At 48.8% G+C, this 19,627-nt stretch overlaps 2 protein-coding genes across 17 annotated transcripts in view; one reads left to right on the top strand and one right to left on the bottom strand.

The window, feature by feature from the left end:
- tbc1d23 (TBC1 domain family, member 23) overlaps window positions 1–19,627 on the top strand; it is a 521,932-nt gene that overhangs the window by 366,750 nt on the left and 135,555 nt on the right. The gene's annotated exons all lie outside the window — the stretch shown is intronic.
- sned1 (sushi, nidogen and EGF-like domains 1) overlaps window positions 1–19,627 on the bottom strand; it is a 123,698-nt gene that overhangs the window by 20,657 nt on the left and 83,414 nt on the right. For 10 of the 14 annotated variants that reach the window (XM_057337189.1, XM_057337187.1, XM_057337182.1 and 7 more), the window contains 7 exons: window positions 19,317–19,595; window positions 19,101–19,233; window positions 18,927–19,009; window positions 12,728–12,826; window positions 11,915–12,031; window positions 11,636–11,723; window positions 11,439–11,518 (listed from right to left, as the gene is read on the bottom strand). In XM_057337189.1, coding sequence (XP_057193172.1) covers window positions 11,439–11,518; window positions 11,636–11,723; window positions 11,915–12,031; window positions 12,728–12,826; window positions 18,927–19,009; window positions 19,101–19,233; window positions 19,317–19,595 — 879 coding nt within the window. Of the gene's footprint in view, window positions 1–10,599; window positions 11,322–11,438; window positions 11,519–11,635; window positions 11,724–11,914; window positions 12,032–12,727; window positions 12,827–18,926; window positions 19,010–19,100; window positions 19,234–19,316; window positions 19,596–19,627 lie in introns of those variants that run through there. The other 4 variants (XM_057337186.1, XM_057337185.1, XM_057337188.1 and 1 more) reach the window with 4 other exon arrangements.

Raw genomic sequence — 19,627 nt, 5'->3', positions numbered from 1 at the left:
TACGCGATCCACCTCCCCAGATGCCCACCCAAGTTTCGGGGCATTCTCTCAAACCTCAGTCAGAGGCAAGGATGCTCCCATGCTTCGGGCCGAGGTCGCCACCCCTCTGAAGAGGAAGCGATCGTGCTCTTCCCTCTAGCCGACAAGTTCAACGGGTTTTACAGCCCGTACTTTATCCTCTCCAAAAAGGGGGGGTTGCTAGATCTGCGTACCCTGAAAAGGCACCTACACAAGCTGCCATTCAGGATGCTCACTCAGAAGCGCATCCTGACGTCTATCAGATGTCAAGATTGGTTCATGGCAATCGACCTGAAGGACGCTTACTTTCATGTCTCGATTCTCCCTCGTCATCGCCCGTTCCTACAGTTTGCTTTCGAGGGTCAGGCATATCAGTACAGAGTCCTCCCTTTCGGTCTGTCCCTGTCCCCACGAGTCTTCACGAAGATCGTGGAAGCCGCCCTTGCTCCCCTCAGGGAGAGAGGTGTGCGGTTACTAAAAATATCTTGACACACTCGCGAGATCTGTTATGTACACACAGGGACCTAGTGCTTCGGCACCTAGATCGATTGGGACTACAGGTCAACCGAGAAGAGAGCAAGCTCTCCCCTGTGCAGAGCATCCTCTTTCTTGGTATGGAACTCAACTCTGTCTCCATTACAGCGCGACTGACTACAGAACGCGCTCAGTCAGTGTTGAACTGCCTGGAATATTTCAAGCAGTCAGCGGTCCCCCTGAAACAAATTCAGAGGCTCCAGGGCACATGGCATCCTCGGTGGTGGTGATACCCCTCGGGTTGATGCACATGAGACTGCTCCAACACTGGCTAAAGAGTCGAGTTCCCTGGAGAGTGTGGCACACTGGCAGCAGGCGGATGGTGATTACGCCTCTCTGCCGACGCACCCTAACCCCTTGGTCTTCAATGACCTTTCTACGGATGGGGGTCCCTCTCGGGCAGGTCACGAGGCATGTCGTGGTGATGACAGACGCCTCCCTGCAGGGTTGGGGTGCAGCGTGCAACAGGCACGCAGTGTCGGGGCGATGGACGGGCCCCCGCCTGCGCTGGCATATCAACTGCCTTGAGCTGTTGGATGTGCTACTTGCACTGAAGGGGCTACAACCTCTTCGTCGGACAGCACAACTGCCATAGCGTATATCAACGCCACGGTGGCGTTCGCTCACGGCAGCTAACACGACTCGCCCGACGCCTCCTCCTGTGGAGTTCGCAGGTAAGCAGATCCCTGCGAGCCACACATATCCCAGGCGACCCGAACCAGACAACCAATGCGCTCTCTCATCAGTTGACGCCTCGCGGAGAGTGGCGACTCCACCCCCGCGCAGTCCAGCTCATTTGGGTAGAGTTCGGGCGGGCTCAGGTAGACCTGTTCGCCTCCCTGGACACCACCCATTGCCTGCTAGGGTACTCCCGTCCGATGCCCCCCTCGGCACGGATGCTCTAGCGCACAGCTGGCCGTGGGACTAGCGGAAGTACGCCTTCCCCCCAGTGAGCCTCATTGCACAGACTCTGTGCAAGGTCAGGGAAGAGGAGCATCAAGTGTTACTAGTTGTGCCATTTTGGCCCAACCGGACTTGGTTATCGGAGCTAATGCTCTTGACGACAGCTCCCCCTGGCTGATTCCCCTGACGAAGGACCTGCTTTCCCAGGGGAAGGGCACGTTATATCCCAGGCTAGACCTCTAGAACCTCCATGTCTGGCCCCTGGACGGGACGAGGAGATACTGAGTGGCCTACCCCCTGCTGCGGTTAAGACCGTCACTCACAGGCTGTATGCCTATAAGTGGTGCCTCTTATCATCCTGGTGCTCTTCTCGAAGAGAAGACCCACGCAGTTGCTTGATCAAATGGGTGCGGTCCTTCCAGAGACTCGAGAATAATCTCTCCCCTTCCACACTGAACATGTATGTAGCCGCCATTGCCGCTCATCACGACCCAGTTGCTGGTAAGTCTCTAGGACAGCACAACCTGATCATTTGGTTCCTAAGGGGCACGGCAAGGCTACCGCCTCACCCACGCTCCGTACCCTCTTGCGACCTTGATGCGGTCCTGAAGCCCCTCGGAGATGCAGCACTTTCTCACCTCATGATTAAAACAGTTCTCCGGATGGCACTCAAGAGGGTAGGGGACCTACAAGTATTCTCTGTGTCCACAGATTGCCTAGAACTCTGGCCCGGTGATTCTCACGTTATCCTGAGACCCCGGCCCGGCTACATGCCCAAAGTTCCCACCACTCCCCCTAGACACCAGGTGGTGAACTTACAGGCGCTCCCCACCGGGGAGGAAGACCCAACCCCATCCGTGTTGTGTTCAGTACATGCATTGCGCCTCTACTTGGACTGCACGCAGAGCCGCAGGAACTCTGAGCAGCTCTTTTTCTGTTTTGGAGATCAGCAGAAGGGGAGGGCTGTCTCAAACAGAAATTGGCGCACTGGATCATGGACGCCGTCACTATGGCGTACCTGTCCTAAGATCACCCATGCCCACTGGCAGTGAGTGCTCACTCCACACGGAGTATAGCCTCCTCGTGGGCACTGGCTCGAGGCGCCTCTCTGGCAGACATTTGCAGAGCTGCGGGTTGGGCTACACCCAACACCTTCGCGAGGTCCTACAGCCTCCGTGTAAAGCCGGTATCAGCTCGAGTCTTTCAGGGCATCAGGTAAGACCGGCGGCCAGTAGGGTGTACGGCTATGACAGTACCTTCCCTCCTTTCTTCTAGGTGGGTCAGCGTACTAATTTAGCCTCCCTTCTTTCCCCACTGGGTGAAGAACAGGCACTCTATCCATCACTAAGCAAGCACATCCTGCGGGCGGGCTGGGCAGAGCAGCCCTGCCCCTTAGGCCGGGTACCAACTGAGTTATCCACAACATAGCTCTAACCGGACATAGTGCTACCGGACGTTGTAACCCCCCCATCGGGCGGTTCCTTCTGATGTATCCTCATGATTGGTTCCCACCTTGGCAACCCATGACCTTCCCTAGGTGGACCTCCACCTTGCGGTTAACTCCTTCAGTCCGCACATTTCTCTCATGACTTCTCTGCTATACGGCGAGACCATGTTGATATCTCCACTAAACTCCTCCCTACGGTAGGAAGTGGTCTCTGTAGCGCTTCCCCCATTTGAGGAAGTAGCGCTTACCCAGTGGCCTTATGGTACTAGGCGGCTTCTCGCTGTTAGAGAAACAAGGCCGCCGCCTGTGAGGCCGAAGGCAGGGGCCTTCCCACCTTTCAAGAAAATCTCTGGGACCCCCTACATACCCACTGGTAGGTTACAATTTCGCGGTAGCGCTCATGGCTGACACGCCTAGGCCAGTCACCGTCGCTTCGCTAGAGATTGTGATGGGCACAGCGTTATGGCGTTTTCCATAGGAACCCCATCTGTCGGCTCGACATAACTTCGAGAGTTACGGATGTAACCTCAGTTCCCTGATGGAGGGAACGAGACTTTGTGTCCTTTATGCCACAACACGTGCTGCCCGCTGCAGCAGTCGTGAGAGGTTCTCAGGCACCTCAGAACAAGGTGAATGAATGCAGCACGCCGTCTCCCTTTCATACCCAGATATCCGGGGGCGGAGTCCGGCATGCAAATTTCATTCGCCAATTTCATTGGCCTTTCATAAAGAAGTCGGAAGTGATAGGTTCTCAAGGAAGAAACCCCATCTGTCGGCTCGACACAACGTCTCGTTCCCTCCATCAGGGAACTGAGGTTACATCCGTAACCAAGACGTTTTCAGTTTGTAGCAATATACAATGAGGTGTCACTTAAATCACTAGTCCAGTACGGCGTGCCATAGGCCTCAGTCTTAGGGCCTCTGCTCTTCGCACTGTACATGCTACCTCTAGAAGGTATAATTAAGAGACATGGTGTAAGTTTTCACTGCTATGCTGATAATACTCAACTCTACATTTCATCGGGCCTCATGAAACACAGCAGTTCACCAGAATAATGGAATGCATAGTTGATATAAAAAACTGGATGAGTATCCAATTTTTATTGTTGAACTCGGACAAAACAAAAGTTTTACTTATTGGACAGAAAACCGCCATACCTAACCACCAAGAATATTGCTTAACTATTAACGGATGCTCAATAAAACCCTCGTCGTCAGCTAGGAATCTGGGCATTTTATGGTCATTTGAAAACCATGTTGCCAACACCTGCAAAACTGTGTTTTTTATTTTAAGAATATATCTAAATTACTTGTGTTAATGTGAAAATGTTAATTCATGCATTCATGATGTCAAGACTAGATTATTGTAATGCACTGCGGTTTCCCTGTAGGTGTTTTACAACAAATCCAACTAGTTAAAAATGCGGCAGCTAGAGTTTTTACATGAACAAAAAGTATGAGCATATTAGCCCGGTCTTGTCATCATTGCACTGGTTACCATACCTATTAAGCAGCGTATTAACTTTAAAATCCTACTGACTACCTATAAGGCCCTACATGGTTTAACTCCACAGTACCTGAGTGAGTTTCTACTACTATACAGTCCCTCACGTTCACTATGCTCTTTGGGCTCTGGACAGTTGGTAATACATAGAGGTTCAAAATCAAGTGCAGGTGGTAGATCCTTTTCCTACCTAGCGCCCCAAACTCTGGAACAGTCTTCCGAATAGTGTGGGGGAGGCAGACACACTCTGTCAGTTTAAATCTAGATTAAAGACGCTCTTCAACCTTGCGTACACAACACTTCTATAATACTAATAATAATTATTATTATAAGGCTGCATTATTTAGATAAACTGGAACCAGGAACACTTCCTATAACAACTGATGCACTTGTTGTCACACTTTACAGGGGATGACGAGACACACCACAGGTAAATTCCATATATTTAATAAGGATACATTCCACAAGCAAACAGGTAAGTAATCCACAGGCAAACAAATCATATCCACAGGTGTCCAGATGTGTAATCCACAGGGTAACAGGTAATTTCCACAAGCAAACAGGTAAGTAATCCACAAGCAAACAGGTAACATCCACAGGTAAACAGGTAACATCCACAAGTAAGCGAGTAATCAAAACAAGGTCGGCACTAGCAATAAACATAAAACAACTAGACCTGACAAAGAACAATGGTAGCGTGAGAGTTTATAAAGAGTCCAAGGTGATGCGTTGCAGGTGTGGGTGCAATCAGTATGCTGGGGAGAGTGAGAGTGGGAAACGGTGAGAGAGCGCTGGTGCAGGGGGCTGGTGAGTTCGTTACAGTACCCCCCCTCCAGCGGACCTAACAGGTCGACAAGGATGGCCACGGGGACGAGGAGCTGGGCATTCAAGGTGTGTTGGTGGAAGTCTCTGAGTAGCATGGGGTCCAAGATGTCATTCCGAGGTACCCAGGACTGTTCCTCTTGCCCATACTCCCCCAATCCACAAGGTATTCTAAGTGACCGACTCGTCGCCTCGAGTTCAGGATAGACTCCACTTGAAAGACTTGTTCCTTGGGATCGATGGGAGGAGGATCAGCGGCTGTACCAGGCTCTGTAGGCGAAATAGAAACAGGATTATTGAAGGGCTTGAGGAGTGAGATATGAAATGAGGGTGAGATCCTGTAGTGAGAGGAGAGCTGGAGATGGTAAGTGACTGTGTTGATCTGACTGAGGATGGTGAAAGGGCCAATGTATTTGGGACTCAGCTTCCTACAGGGCTGCCGCAGACGCAGGTCTCGGGTGGAGAGACAAACTTTCTGTCCAGGTTAGTATAGTGGCGTAGGGGATTGACGGGTGTCTGCCTGTGTCTTCTGTCTGTGGACAGCCTGTTGGAGTTGGTGGTGAGCTGAGTCCCAGACCCTCTCGCTCTCCCGGAACCAGTAGTCCACAGCTGGCACAGTCGATGGGTCTCCTGACCAGGGGAACAGGGGAGGTTGATAGCAGAGTATGCACTGAAAAGGAGTCATCCCGGTTGAAGCTTGGCAGAGAGAGTTCTGAGTTCCGAGTGCATACTCAGCCCAGGGTAGATACCGGTGCCAGCTGTGTTGATGGTTATGACAGCAAGCTTTCAGGTATCTCCCGGTGTCCTGTATCTTCTGCTCAGCCTGGCCATTGGCTTGAGGGTGATAACCAGAGGTAAGGCTCACAGTAACATTGAGGTGGGTGAAGAAAGCTTTCCAGACATGAGAGATGAACTGTGGGCCCCTGTCTCGATATCGTCCAGAATTCCGTAATTACGGAATACGTGGTTGAAGAGGGCATAAGCGGTCTCAAAGGATGTAGGTAGCTGTGGTAGGAGCACGAGTTTACATGCTTTGGAGAACCGGTCTACAGCAACCAGGATGCAGGTGAAGTAGTCAGACAGGGGCAGATGTCTGACAAAGTCTATGGCCAGGTGAGACCATGGGCACAGGTACAGGTAAGGACCTGATTTTACCTTTACCTAGATGGCTGGATGGAGAATTGGATCCAGTGAGGCTACCTCGGGAGCTTCACTATGCAGGCAGGACAGGGCATCAGCTTTGGTATTTTGAGAGCTGGGTCAGTAGGTAACTGTAAAATTTAATCAAGTTAAGAATAAAACCCAATGTGCCTGACGGGAGTTGAGACGTTTAGCTTCTCTGAGGTACTCTAGATTGCAATCACTGTAAATGGAAATTTGGCTCCCTCCAGCCAGTACTGCCATTCCTGCAGGGCAAGTTTTATGGCCAACAGTTCCCGGTTGCCGATGTTGTAAATCTGCTCTGCTGGGGACAGCTTACAGGAAAATTAGGCACATGGGTGGAGGCGTGGCGGATTCCCCTGCCACTGGGACAGTACTGCACCCACTCAGGTGGTTGAGGCTTCTACCTCTACGATGAAGGGGAGATCTGGGTCTGGGAGGCAGATAGTAGGTGGAGTACAGAAGGCTTCTTTTAGCTGTTGGAATGCTTGAAGAGCTTCGGGGCTCCAGGACAGGGATTTGGACAGTTTACTGATCATGGATGTAAGAGGTGAGAAGATGATACTAAAGTTGGCAATGAATCGATGGTAGAAATTGGCAAATCCTAAAAAGTGCTGAAGTTCTCTGACAGTGGTGGGTTGTGGCCATTTCCGGACGGCTTCCACCTTCCCCTGGTCCATCTTGACTGCATTATGGCTGATGAAGTATCCTAGGAAATGACCGGGTAAATTTTATTCATAAAGTTCTGAAAAATGGCTGGGGAATTAACTAGACCAAAAGGCATGACTAAGTATTCGTAATGTCCTGAGGGGGTTATGAAAGCGGTTTTCCATTCATCTTCAGCTCTTATACGGATTAAATTGTATGCGCTGCTCAAATCCAGTTTCGAGAAGATGGTGGCGTGGTTTAACTGTTCCAGAGCGGCAGGGACCAGGGGAAGCAGGTAGGTGAACTTTTTGGTGAAGCTGTTTAGTGTCTGGTAATCTAAACACGGTCTCAGACCCCCGTTCTTCTTTCCAGAAAAAAACTGGAAGCGGCAGGGGACGTGGATGGATGGATGAAGTTCTACACCAATGCCTAGGAGATGTAGTCCACCATGGCCTTCTGTTCCAGGGTGGAGAGAAGGTAAAACAGGACTCTCCACTGTAGTGGTACCCACAGGCACCGACTGGGGGGTAATCGGGGATTAACTGGCGGAGGATACGCAGTTCCGAAGGCAGTTCTCACTCCAACTCAGGACCTCTCCGGTCTTCCAGTCGACGGGGGGTTGGAGCCATGGCCGTCTCAGGACGATATCCATGGTGGATCCCTCCAGAACCCAAAATTAGATGTCCTCGGTGTGTGCAGGACCGACTCGAAGAGATATTATGGGGGAGTGATAGCTGATCCGGCCACAACCCAGTGGCTTTCCGAGTAAATTGTGCATATGTAGACTGTGTTCATTTCATCTCATAGGGAGCAAGTGAGTAGCGAAAGGGAGATGAAATTTCAAGTGGCACCAGAGTCGATTAGGGCTTTGACTGAAACAGATGAAGAGGCAGACATTACCATAACATCAGTGAGAGACAGGCGAGTAGCAATAGAAGGAGACGGAATCGTACTCACTGAGGGTCGTGGCGGGCGCACAGGGCAGGTGGCGATCATGTGTCCGGATCCCCCACAATATAAGATTAGTCTCGGAGCCAAACGCCGGGCTCGTTCGTCCCGGGAGAGATGGTATTGGTCGACTTGCATGTATGTGTGTTTTTGTGTGCGTTAGTGTGTGTGTCAGGGCGTGCCTGTTACAGTATGCGGGCAAGCGAATGGGTTATGTTTCTGTGCATGTGTGTGTGTATCTGTGTTTCTGTGCACAACTGTTTGTGTTCGCTGAGTGTGTGTTTTTCGTGTATGTGTGATATGTGAGTGTGAGCGTGTGTGCGCACATGTCCTTCTGCCTCATGTGAGTGTGTGAGCTTTATTTTTTGTGTGTCTTGTGTGAATGAGAGTGTATCTGTTCGCTTTGCTCTTGATACCTTTTCTATTTTATAAATTTAATGTATTCCTTATAGTTAACATGTTTTCATGTGCAGCTGCTTTGTAACAATAAAAATGGTAAAAAGCGCAATATAAATAAAAGCTGAGTTGAGTTTAATTAAATTAAATGCATTAAAACAGCAGGTGCTCGACATGATGTCACTGCTGGTGGGAGAGGCCCCATCTCGTGGTTTGGGTGGGGACCTCACAGGTGTGCGGTATGCTACTGGATGTAGAGATGCACCACTCGTTCATTATACAGTAACACATTTGAAAAGTAAGACAAGAAAGAGCCACAGTACATGAGCGTGTAATAGAAAGTGAAATGGAAAGACCTGCTTAAAATCTTACAGCACCTGTCACATTTAGAATCTTAAGTCTAGAACTTCAACGTCTATTTCAATTCAACACAATTCTAGTTTAAATGAATATTTACCCTGACTGCATGTTTAGGCATATATTTATAATTAGTCTGTATACATATTGTCTATTTGTAGAACACTTGGATACAAATTATGAAGCCTAGAATAACAACTGTTTTAAGGGTCTACATATAAGGACTTTATTAACTTCAAACTCATTATCAAAGCTATTTTATACAACTGGTGAGCATTGATTTGTCAGATTAATTTATAAGTAGTCATGAACGGCAAGTGCAAGTATATTTAGCTCTAAATCTGTAATATGATCTGAACCTCGAATTTTGTAATCCAGAACTATTTATCATCTTTTTGTGTTTTTGCATATCAAAAACAATTGTTATTCAGTTATTGCAGTTGTTTTAACACTGTTCTTCAATGTACAAAAAAACAGACCATATTGTTACTAAATTCTGCTCAAAAGAAGTATAATTAATAATGGACCCATATCGTAGAATGTATCGTAGTGTGACATGTATCGTATCAGGAAGTTGTTGTTTCTCCTTTTGATTTTTTATTTGAAAAATTCACAAAAATGAATATATGCAGTCGGGGTCAAAAATATTTTGTCTCAATTCTTATTTGTGTATCCTTTCTTCCTGTCCTCGCATCTTAGCTCCACCCCTTCAGGATGCAAGGGAAGGGATGCCTGTTTTATTGTTTATGATTGTGGACTACGACTTGCACATCTGTTTAATTAAACTTCAGCACATGGATTCAAACAACTCCAAGGCCTCATCCTTACAGAATGCAGAAAATAAATCTGCATAGTTTCTCCTTTTTAGCTTTTATTTAAAAAATCACAAAATACATGTTTTATTTAAGTACAACAATTGAAAGTGGGGGAAATCACATTATGAAATAAATGATTTTCTTTAATACACACTGGACACAATTTTTAGCCGCCCTAAAATCTGTGTCTGGATTGTCTTAATGTATAGCGAGGAGAATAATTTAAGTGGCCAAAGACTCTTCAAGGATCACAGAGGGAGAATTACATTTTTAAAATGGCACCTCCATCACCACAAGTTGTTTGGGACACTGTTAAACAAACAAATCTTCTGCTCTCCTGCCAAAGAAACTCCACCATATTAATTTGCCAAACCGGACTGGGTTCTATAGCCATATGAAATGAAAATGAGTTTTTGGCAGCAAGAACACAAAATGGGTGCACAAGGGAAAAAAAATGCCCCATGTCCACAGTTAAATACATCGCCGGATCTTCATTGTTGTGGACCTACTTTTATTCCAGAGGTTCTGGACGTCTTGTTTAGATACATGGCATTAATGATTATATAAAATACCAACAGATAAAAAATTAAAACCTGACTTGCTTTGCTAGAAATCTTAGATCTTCCACCAGCACCTTGGTTCAACATAAAAAACAGTCATGACTCACTGAGCACAAAATCAAGGTCTTGCCATAGCCATCCCAATTCCCTGACCTGAATCCTATAGAAAATGAGTGGGGTGAATGGAAGAAGAAGGAGTACCAACATTCTGTAGAAATTCTCTATGGAGGAATAGTCTAAGATCATTTCTCATGTATTCTTCAACCTTATAAGATAAGACTCAGAGCTGTTTTTATTGCAAATGGAGGTAGCAAAAATAATTAAATGAAGGGGGGATAATAATTGTGGCCAGAGTGTATTAGAGAAAAACATTTATTTCTTGTGATTTCACCCCACTTTTAATTTTTTTACTTCAATGAAACATTGGATTTTTGTGAAAAGATCAAAAGGAGAAACAATGCAGATTTATTTTCACAGCATTCTTTGCTGATATTTACCAAGGGGGCTAACATTTTTGTCCCCAACTGTATACACACACGTACTGAACACTTTTTTAGGAACACAAATTATTCTTGCAAATTTCCAATTCAGTTAGTTATGTGTGATCAACCACCAGATTCAGAAGAAAGTTGATTACAGAAAGATAAATTGTGACATTACAAGCTGGTTTGAGTATTTATTTAACTGTTTATTATCTCCTAGAAATGTACACTTGACTCATCATATACTGTACAGTATATATAAGGGAATGACTTTATGAGATAGGTCAACAGAGACCAGTTTGGTTTAAACTGATAAAAAAGCTATGGGAATTTAGATAACCACTCTGTAATCTTGTGTGGTGAAAAGAAAAGCAAAATACACAAAACTTGTTCAAAGTGTCAGTTGGATTGGCTACAACAGCAGAAATGACTGCTTGAGTTTCAGTTATTTCAGCCAAGAACAGAAAGCTGGGGCTGCAGTCAGCACATGGTACAGTCAAACTTTTATGTCAACAGCATGAATCCATGGACTCAATCTGCTGTGTGTCAACAGTTCAGGAGGCGGGAAAAGGGTATAGTATCTGACAAAGCTGCAGAAATTACATAATGCAAACAAGTCAGTACCAGAATTTCAAATGAATGTTTCCAATATCTTATCACATCCATGCCTTGAAGAATTGAGGCTGTTTTGAGAGTGGGGACCTACTCAGGATTAGTATAGTGTTCCTAACAACGAGACAGAATGAGTATTAATAAAGTCTTCCTGTTTGTAAAGCTACCTAACACAGTTTTCACACTATCATCTACACAAAATCGATTACAGTTAGTATATCTTCTACTTACTTGGAGTTTTTGTAGGCAGCAAAGGCTCACAGATCTCCCTAAAACAAACATCCTGCTGAACTTTATATGTTCTTTTGTACCTGATAGGTAAAAACAAGCACTTGTTACATCTAATGGTTTAGAATAAAATAATTAGGACAATAGACCCACAGTGAAGACTGCTGCATTGTTAACACTGTCAGACAGTAGACACTTACAAATAATGGCAGACACCATCTTCCCACACAGGCACGCTCTTTGTTTCAGAGTAAAGCCGAGTACATGGATGAGACCAACGCTGGCAATCTGTGTGCAACAGAAACAAAACCATTATTTTTTACAAAGAGATTATAGCAGGTTTTCATCTATTAAAATACAAATAACTGGTGTTGAAAAGGAGATATTAGAAAACACTAAAGTAATCAGTTAAGTGCCATTTATAGAATTTTCATTGATGTGTGTTTGCATGCATGCTTAACAAATATGGTCATACTAACATAGCTCACACCACCTGCCCTTAAAATCAGTGGCACAGTTACAGCTATATAACTCGTTCATCTGAACACATGTCCCACCATTTTGGCAGGTTTGAGCTCTGCAGTCTTGGGATGACTCTGCATTAAAAAAAAGTTGTTTTAATACAAAGTCAAACACATATACTTTTCAACCTGAATGCTTAAAACACTGGCAAGAGTTCTAAATGTTTGACTGCACTCCAAAATCTACATAATTACATACAAATAAACATGCAAATGTTTATAGGTTATATTCATTGTGTCACATATCTGTTCCCTGCAACCAGAGGTCGCCACACACCACACTGACTGTTTCCACTATTTCCCAAGCTCCCCTCTGATTACACCTTCACCTGTTGCCTATCACCCAATCACTATATAAGCCACACTCACTCCATTACACACTGCTCAGTATTGTTTGTCCCACAGCATTACCTAGCGGTTCCTTGGTCTATGTAGACCCGAGCCTTGATCTCGTTTTATGTTTGTTTGCTGCCTGTCTCGATCTTGTCTTTTGGATTTTGACTTGAAGTACCCATTAATAAAGCTGCTTTTGGATCCGATCATGCCTTTCTGACCCTTTTGTTACACATTGGTTACATTGTTTTTCAAATGATACTGTGTGTAATTTGACATCCTAAGGGGAAAAGTTACTCAGATTTCTTCTACGCTGGTATCAGTTACAGAACACAAATAGCAACTTAATTATATTTAATTGAATGAAAAAGCAAAATAAAATAATAGAAATCACATTCTATCTATATTTCAAAGAAACTTTACTGAAACATCACCAACCAGATTTATTCTTTGTTACTTCTTCTGGAATTTCCAAAGCTAGACTGATCTTGTTGGTGGTTTTGTCCAGCTTTTCCAATCTAATTGGAGGATCAGGCTCTGCTTAAGAAAACATGGCAAGCAGTAAAAAATCAGGTTGAGTAACGTCTCGGTTACGTTTGTAACCTCGGTTCCCTGATGGAGGGAACGAGACGTTGTGTCGAACCGACAGATGGGGTTCGTCCTTGAGAACCAATCACTTCCGACTTCTTAGAAAAGGCCAATGAAAATTGGAGAATGAAATTTGCATGCTGGACTCCGCCCCGGATATCCGGGTATAAAAGGGAGATGGCGTGCCTCATTCATTCATTTAGTTCTGAGGAGCCTGAGACCTCTCACGACTGCTGCAGTGGACAGCACGTGTTGTGGCAAGAGGACACAACGTCTCGTTCCCTCCATCAGGGAACCGAGGTTACAAATGTAACATCGACGTTGTGTCGAACCGACAGATGGGGTTCCAATGGAAAACGCCATAACACAGGGCACAGTCACAATCTCAACGAAGCGACGGTGACTGGCCTGGGCGTGTCAGCCGTGACGTTACCGCAAAATTGTAACCTACCAGTGGGTAAGTAGGGGGTCCCAGAGCTTTCTTGAAAGGTGGGAAGGCCCCTAACTTCGGCCTCACAGGCGGCGGCCTTGTTTCTCTAACAGCGAGAAGCCGCCCGCAACCGTAAGGCCACTGGGTAAGCGCTACTTCCTCAAGCGGGGGATGCGCTACAGAGACCACTTCCTACCACAGGGAGGAGACTAGTGGAGATACCAACATGGTCTCACCGATGGGGGAGAACTCATGGGAAGAAAATGCGGACTGAAGGAGTTAACCGCGAGGTGGAGGTCCACCTAAGGAGGTCATGGGTTACCAAGGTGGGAACCAGCATGAGGATACATCAGACAGAACCGCCCTGCTGGGGGGTTGCAACGTCTGGTAGCACTAGGTCCGGTTAGAGCTATGTTGCGAATAACTCCGGTGATACCCGGCCTAAAGGGCAGGGCTGCTCTGCCCAGCCTGCCCACAGTAGGTGCTTGCTAGTGATGGATGGAGTGCCTGTTCTTCACCCAGTGGGGGAAGAAGGGAGGCTAGTAACACGCTGACCCCCTAGGGTCAGGTACTGTCATAGGCGTACACCCTACCGGTCGCCGGTCTTGCCTGATGCCCGCAAGACTCGCCGACCGTTTTTACGCGAAGGCTTGTAGGACCTCGCGAAGGTGATGGGTGTAGCCCAACCCGCAGCTCTGCAGATGTCCACCAGACAGGCGCCTCGAGCCAGTGCCCACGAGGAGGCTGTACTCCGTGTGGAGAGAGCTCTCACCCAGTGGGCGTAGGCGAATTAGGACAGGTACGCCATAGTGACGGCGTCCATGATCCAATGCGCCAATCTCTGTTTGAGACAGCCCTCCCTGCTGATCTCCAAAACAGACAAAGAGCTGCTCAGAGCTTCAGCGGCTCTGCGTGCGGTCCAAGCAGAGGCGCAATGCGCGTACTGGACACAACACGGATGGGGTTGGGTCTTCCTCCCCGGTGGGGAGCGCCTGTAAGTTCACCACCTGGTGTCTTGGGAGAGTGGTGGGAACTTTGGGCACGTAGCCGGGCCGGGGTCTCAGGATAGCGTGAGAATAACCGGGCCCGAGTTCTAGGCAATCTATGGACACGGAGAATGCTTGTAAGTCCGCTACCCTCTTGAGCGTCCTCCCGAGAGCCGTCTTCATCGTGAAGTGAGAAAGAGCGGCATCTCCGAGGGGCTCCAGGTCCGCATCAAGGTCGTAAGAGGGTACGGAGCGTGGGTGAGGTGGTAGCCTTCCCGCGCCCCTTAGGAACCAAATGCAACTCCGCGGGTCTTCTCTTCGAGAAAAGCACCAGGATGAGAATAGGCACCACTAGGCGTAACGTCTCCTAGTGGTCAGGGCCCTAGCCTGAGTAGTGGTCTTAACCGCCGCAGGGGTTAGGCCACTCAGGATCTCCTCGTTCCGTCCAGGGGCCAGGCATGGAGGTTCCAGAGGTCTAGCCCGTGATGCCATAACATGCCCTTCCCCTGGGAAAGCAGGTCCTTCATCAGGGGAATCGGCCAGGGGGGAGCTGTCGTCAAGAGCATTAGCTCCGAGAACCAAGTCTGGTTGGGCCAGTATGGCGCAACTAGTACACTTGATGCTCCTCTTCCCTGACCTTGCACAGGGTCTGTGCAATGAGGCTCACTGCGGGAAAGACGTACTTCCAGGGAGGGAGTACCTTAGCGGCAATGGGTGGTGTCCAGGGAGGCGAAGGGGTCTACCTGAGCCCGCCCTGACTGTCCCCAATGAGCTGGCTACGCGGGGGTGGAGTCGCCACTCTCCGCGAGGCGTCAACTGTCTAGAGAGCACATTGGCTGTCTGGTTCAGGTCACCTGGGATATGTGTGGCCCTGCGGACTCCACAGGAGGAGGCGTCGGGCGAGTCGTGTTAGCTGCCATAAGCGAACGCCACCCTGGCGGTTAAAAACGCTACGGCAGTTGTGCAGTCCAACCGGACCAGCACATGCTTGTTCTGCACGAGAGGTTGTAACCCCTTCAGTGCGGGTAGCACATCCAACAACTCTAGGCAATTGATATGCCTGCGCAGGCGGGGGCCCGTCCATCGCCCTGACACTGCGTGCTCGTTGCACACGGCACCCCAACCCTGCAGGGAGGCGTCTGTCGACCCTGACGCGTCTCGCCTGCCCGAGAGGGACCTCCGTCCGTAGAAAAGGTCATTGAAGACCAAGGGGTTAGGGTGCGTCGGCAGAAAAGCGTAATCACCATCCACCTGCTGCCGGTGTGCCACGCTCTCCAGGGAACTCGACTCTGTAGCCAGTGTTGGAGCGGTCTCATGTGCATCAACCTGAGGGGTATCACCACCGTCGAGGATGCCATGTACCCAGGATCCTCCTCCCGCTGACTGCTTGAAATATTCCAGGCAGTTCAACACTGACTGAGCGCAGTCACGCTGTAATGGAGACAGAGTTGAGTTCCATACCATAAAAGAGTATGCTCTGCACAGAGGAGAGCTTGCTCCATTTCGGTTGACCTGTGGTCCCAATCGATATAGGTGCTGAAGCACTAGGTCCCTGTGTGTACATAACAGATCTCACGAGTGTGTCAAATGAGCCAGTCGTCGAGATAGTTTAGTACCCGCACACCTCTCTCCCCGAGGGGAGTGAGGGCGGCTTCCACGATCTTCATGAAGACTCGTGGGGACAGGCACAGACCGAAGGGGAGGACTTTATACTAATATGCCTGACCCTCGAAAGCAAACCGTAGGAACGGGCGATGACGAGGAAGAAAGAGACATGATAGTAAGCGTCCTTCAGGTCGATTGCCATGAATCCATCTTGACATCTGACAGATGCCAGGATGCGCTTCTGCGTGAGCATCCTGAACGGCAGCTTGAGTAGGTGCCTGTTCAGGGTACGCAGATCTAGTGAACCCCGCTCTTTTGGGGACGATGAAGTACGGGCTGTAACCCGTTGAACATCTCGGCTAGAGGGACGAGCACGATCGCTTCCTCACCAGAGGGGTGGCGACCTCGGCCCGAAGCACGGGGCATCCTTGCCTCTGCTGAGGTTAAGAGAATGCCCCGAAACTTGGGCGGGCGTCCGGGGAGTTGGATCGCGTAGCCGAGACGGACCGTATCCCATAGTCACCATGACGGTTTGGGAAGCTCTTGTCAGGCTCCCAGGGACCGACAGGGAGGCTAGGGGTACGTTCTGCTTCATCGACCTCCCGGGGGTGGTTCGATGGCTGGCAGTACGGATCCCTCGCCGTGGGGGGGACCCCCGGGGAGGAGATCGGCTCTGCAGTTTTACCTGTCTGGCGAAGATGTAGCACAACGCACCATCGAATGAGAGTGCTTAGGCTGATGATTATCCTTGACATTGGGTCTTGCCCACAAAGGGTGAGAGCGGCTGTGATAATACCCAGACGATGATGTGGCACAAAGCACCGTCGATTGAGAGTGCTTAGGCTGCTGATTATCCTCGACATTGGGTCTTGCCGCAACGTCGAGTCGCCGAACACCGTCGTGCAGAGGGTGAGAGCGGCTGTGATAATACCCAGACGATGATGTGGCACAAAGCACCTTCGATTGAGAGTGCTTAGGCTGCTGATTATCCTCGACATTGTGTCTCGCCGTGACGCAACGTCGAGTTGCCGAACTCCGTCGTGTAGAGGGTGAGAGCGGCTGTGATAAACGCCCAGAGAGGGAGAAAACTTTTAGAAAGGTGTTCTCGATCTCCCTGGGGTCTTCCCATGAGGGCCGCTTTGGCTTTCGCCACGGCTGCTGACGGGGTGGTGGTCTCCTCTTCGATGTCTCGATGAGGACCAGGGCTGCTGGGAAGCAGACGGTGCACGGGATCTCGGCGGCCAGAGGGCGGTCGAGTCGCGGCTGGGGAGGACATACGTGATATCCTCTGTCTGCTCCCTAACTGTCGAACTCGACAGTATCACCAAACAGCCCCCCCTTGCGAGATGGGTGCATCGAGAAAGCGAACTTTCTCAGAGTTACTCACCTGTGCAAGGTTCAGCCAGAGGTGTCTCTCCTGGACCACAAGTGTGGACGTCGCCCGACCCAGGGCCCGCGCGATCACCTTGTTAGTCCGAGAGCGAGGTCGGTGAAGCCGCGGAGTTCCTGCATAAGCGCTGGGTCGGACTTACCCTCGTGGAGCTCTCTCCGCGCATTGGCCTGCAGGAAGGCCATAGCATGGAGAGAGGGGACAGCTTGGCCCGCAGCAGAGTAAGCTCTCGACACTTCAGATGCCGAAAAGCCTACGTGTTTTTGACGGGAGTCTAGGTCGAGCCCCGGGGGGACATCGACGTGTCCTCTAGCTGCCCCACCATCGAGGGAAGAAAGGGTGATGGAACTAGTTGACGTGTACGCGCCAAAGGGGACGTTCCAGGTCATACTAGGTTCCTCATGCACTTCCGGGGAAACACGGCACTGAGGGCGAGTGCGGCTTGGAGCCGCTCTCAAGCCCGATGTACCGTGTATCCAGCCGCGAGCGTTGGGAGAGGCAGTGCGGTGCACCGCAACCCAATGCCGGCGGCCCGGGAAAGCATGGCTGACATTTCGACATCCGCTTCTTCCTGATCTCGACCCCCCGAGGGAGGGAGCTTCAAGGAATCGTCGGAGTCTGATGCCAGTAAGTCACCCTCCGATGCTGCAACAGACATCTCATCATCACGTACCGTGTCCGATACGTGATTGAGGAATAAGACGGCGGACCGTCTTATGGGGAACGGTTAGACGAGCAAGGAGAGGTGCGAATGGTCCGCGAGCCAGTGGCTGACGGATTAGCGCTCACAGTAATCCTCCGTAGGGGGCGGCAGGGCCGTAGTCCTGCCGTCACAGAACGGGAAGCAGACAAGGTGGTGGCTGAGTCCCGTGGGAACACAGCCACCCGTGACGCAAGGTCTGAATCGTCAGCCGCAGTGCGGGCAGTAGGTATCCACAACATCTGCCCCAGCGTACTGGAAGCAGACATCGTGTCCGTCCCCCTCCTCGATGAGTGTGTTGCACCCAAGAGAACAGCGGGACATGCCACGCTGGAGAAATTTGCTCTTTTAGAGAAAAGAACTCGAACACTTCTGGAACCGCCGAGACGCCCAGGGGAAGTCGTTGCAGGAAGGGACAGTCCGCTGCACCATGTCGTAGAGCCGGCAGTCTTGTAGCGAAGTCTGTTGATCATGAGCGAAGGCTCCGAAGAACAAAAGGTGAATGAATGAGGCATGCCGTCTCCCTTTTATACCCGGATATCCGGGGGCGGAGTACGGCATGCAAATTTCATTCGCCAATTTTCATTGGCCTTTTCTAAGAAGTCGGAGTGATTGGTTCTCAAGGACGAACCCCATCTGTCGGTTCGACACAATGTCGAGAGACCGACAGAAAGGGAACATACATTTATGGATTTAACAGACTTTTAAAATCCGTGGCAAGAACAGCAGTCGCTTTGGATAAAAGCGTCTGCTAAATGACTAAATGTAAATGTAATGTAAAGAGCAAAAGCAAAAGTTATGTATCAAAATGGTTGTAAATTAACAAATGAATATGAGTAAACCAGATGATGTGAATACAATTTAATATGATTTAAACCAAAATCAATATTATTCAAACACAATGCATTCTACATTTCGAGAATAAAATGATTACTGACTTGTACGGTGTCTGATGGTTTTATGTGGAAGGCTGGTAAATTTGGCTGTAATCCTCCCCCTACCATCAATAAACTCTGTGTATCTGAGGGTAAAAACACAAAGAACGGATTGTAAAAAATAGGGTTTTAATAACACATCAATGATTATGGTACTTTATCTGCAAAGTATTGTACCTTAATGGATCCTCGAAGGGTTCTGTGTTGTCAACTGTGCCTCCATCTTTAACTTGTGTCCAAATCTGTCCGACCCGATAATTCTGTCCTCCCTGAAGTCTGTCACCTCTACTTTGGTCCTTTAAAATTGGTACTGTGCAATATAAGATACACAGACAGGTCACCACCGCGACAACATAGTAGAGTAGATAGTAATATTGATTAATGGTGACTCACATGTGGTGAAGGCTAGATGTTGAGGGACACTTTCAATTTTGTCCTTGCCTGTTTTGTGTACAGAGGTCAGGGCTAGATGGCAATGCTGTCCTGGAGCAAGGTCACGAAGGGTATATGTCCCTAAGCTTCCATCTGGCAGATAGCGGCTACGAGTGGTGAGGCCTTGAGTAATATTTACAACAAAACCATCTGGAAGACTTTGAGGATGATGGTCCCATGTGACCCGGGCCGAGGTAGCTGTGATACTGGAGAGGGAAAGATTCTGAGGAGGGAGGGGTCCTAATGGAGGGGACAGGAAAGTGGTGTTATGA

The sequence above is a fragment of the Triplophysa rosa genome, linkage group LG7 (assembly GCF_024868665.1).
Source record: "Triplophysa rosa linkage group LG7, Trosa_1v2, whole genome shotgun sequence".
Lineage (NCBI taxonomy): Eukaryota > Metazoa > Chordata > Actinopteri > Cypriniformes > Nemacheilidae > Triplophysa > Triplophysa rosa.
This window is presented reverse-complemented; position numbering and strand designations above follow the sequence as displayed.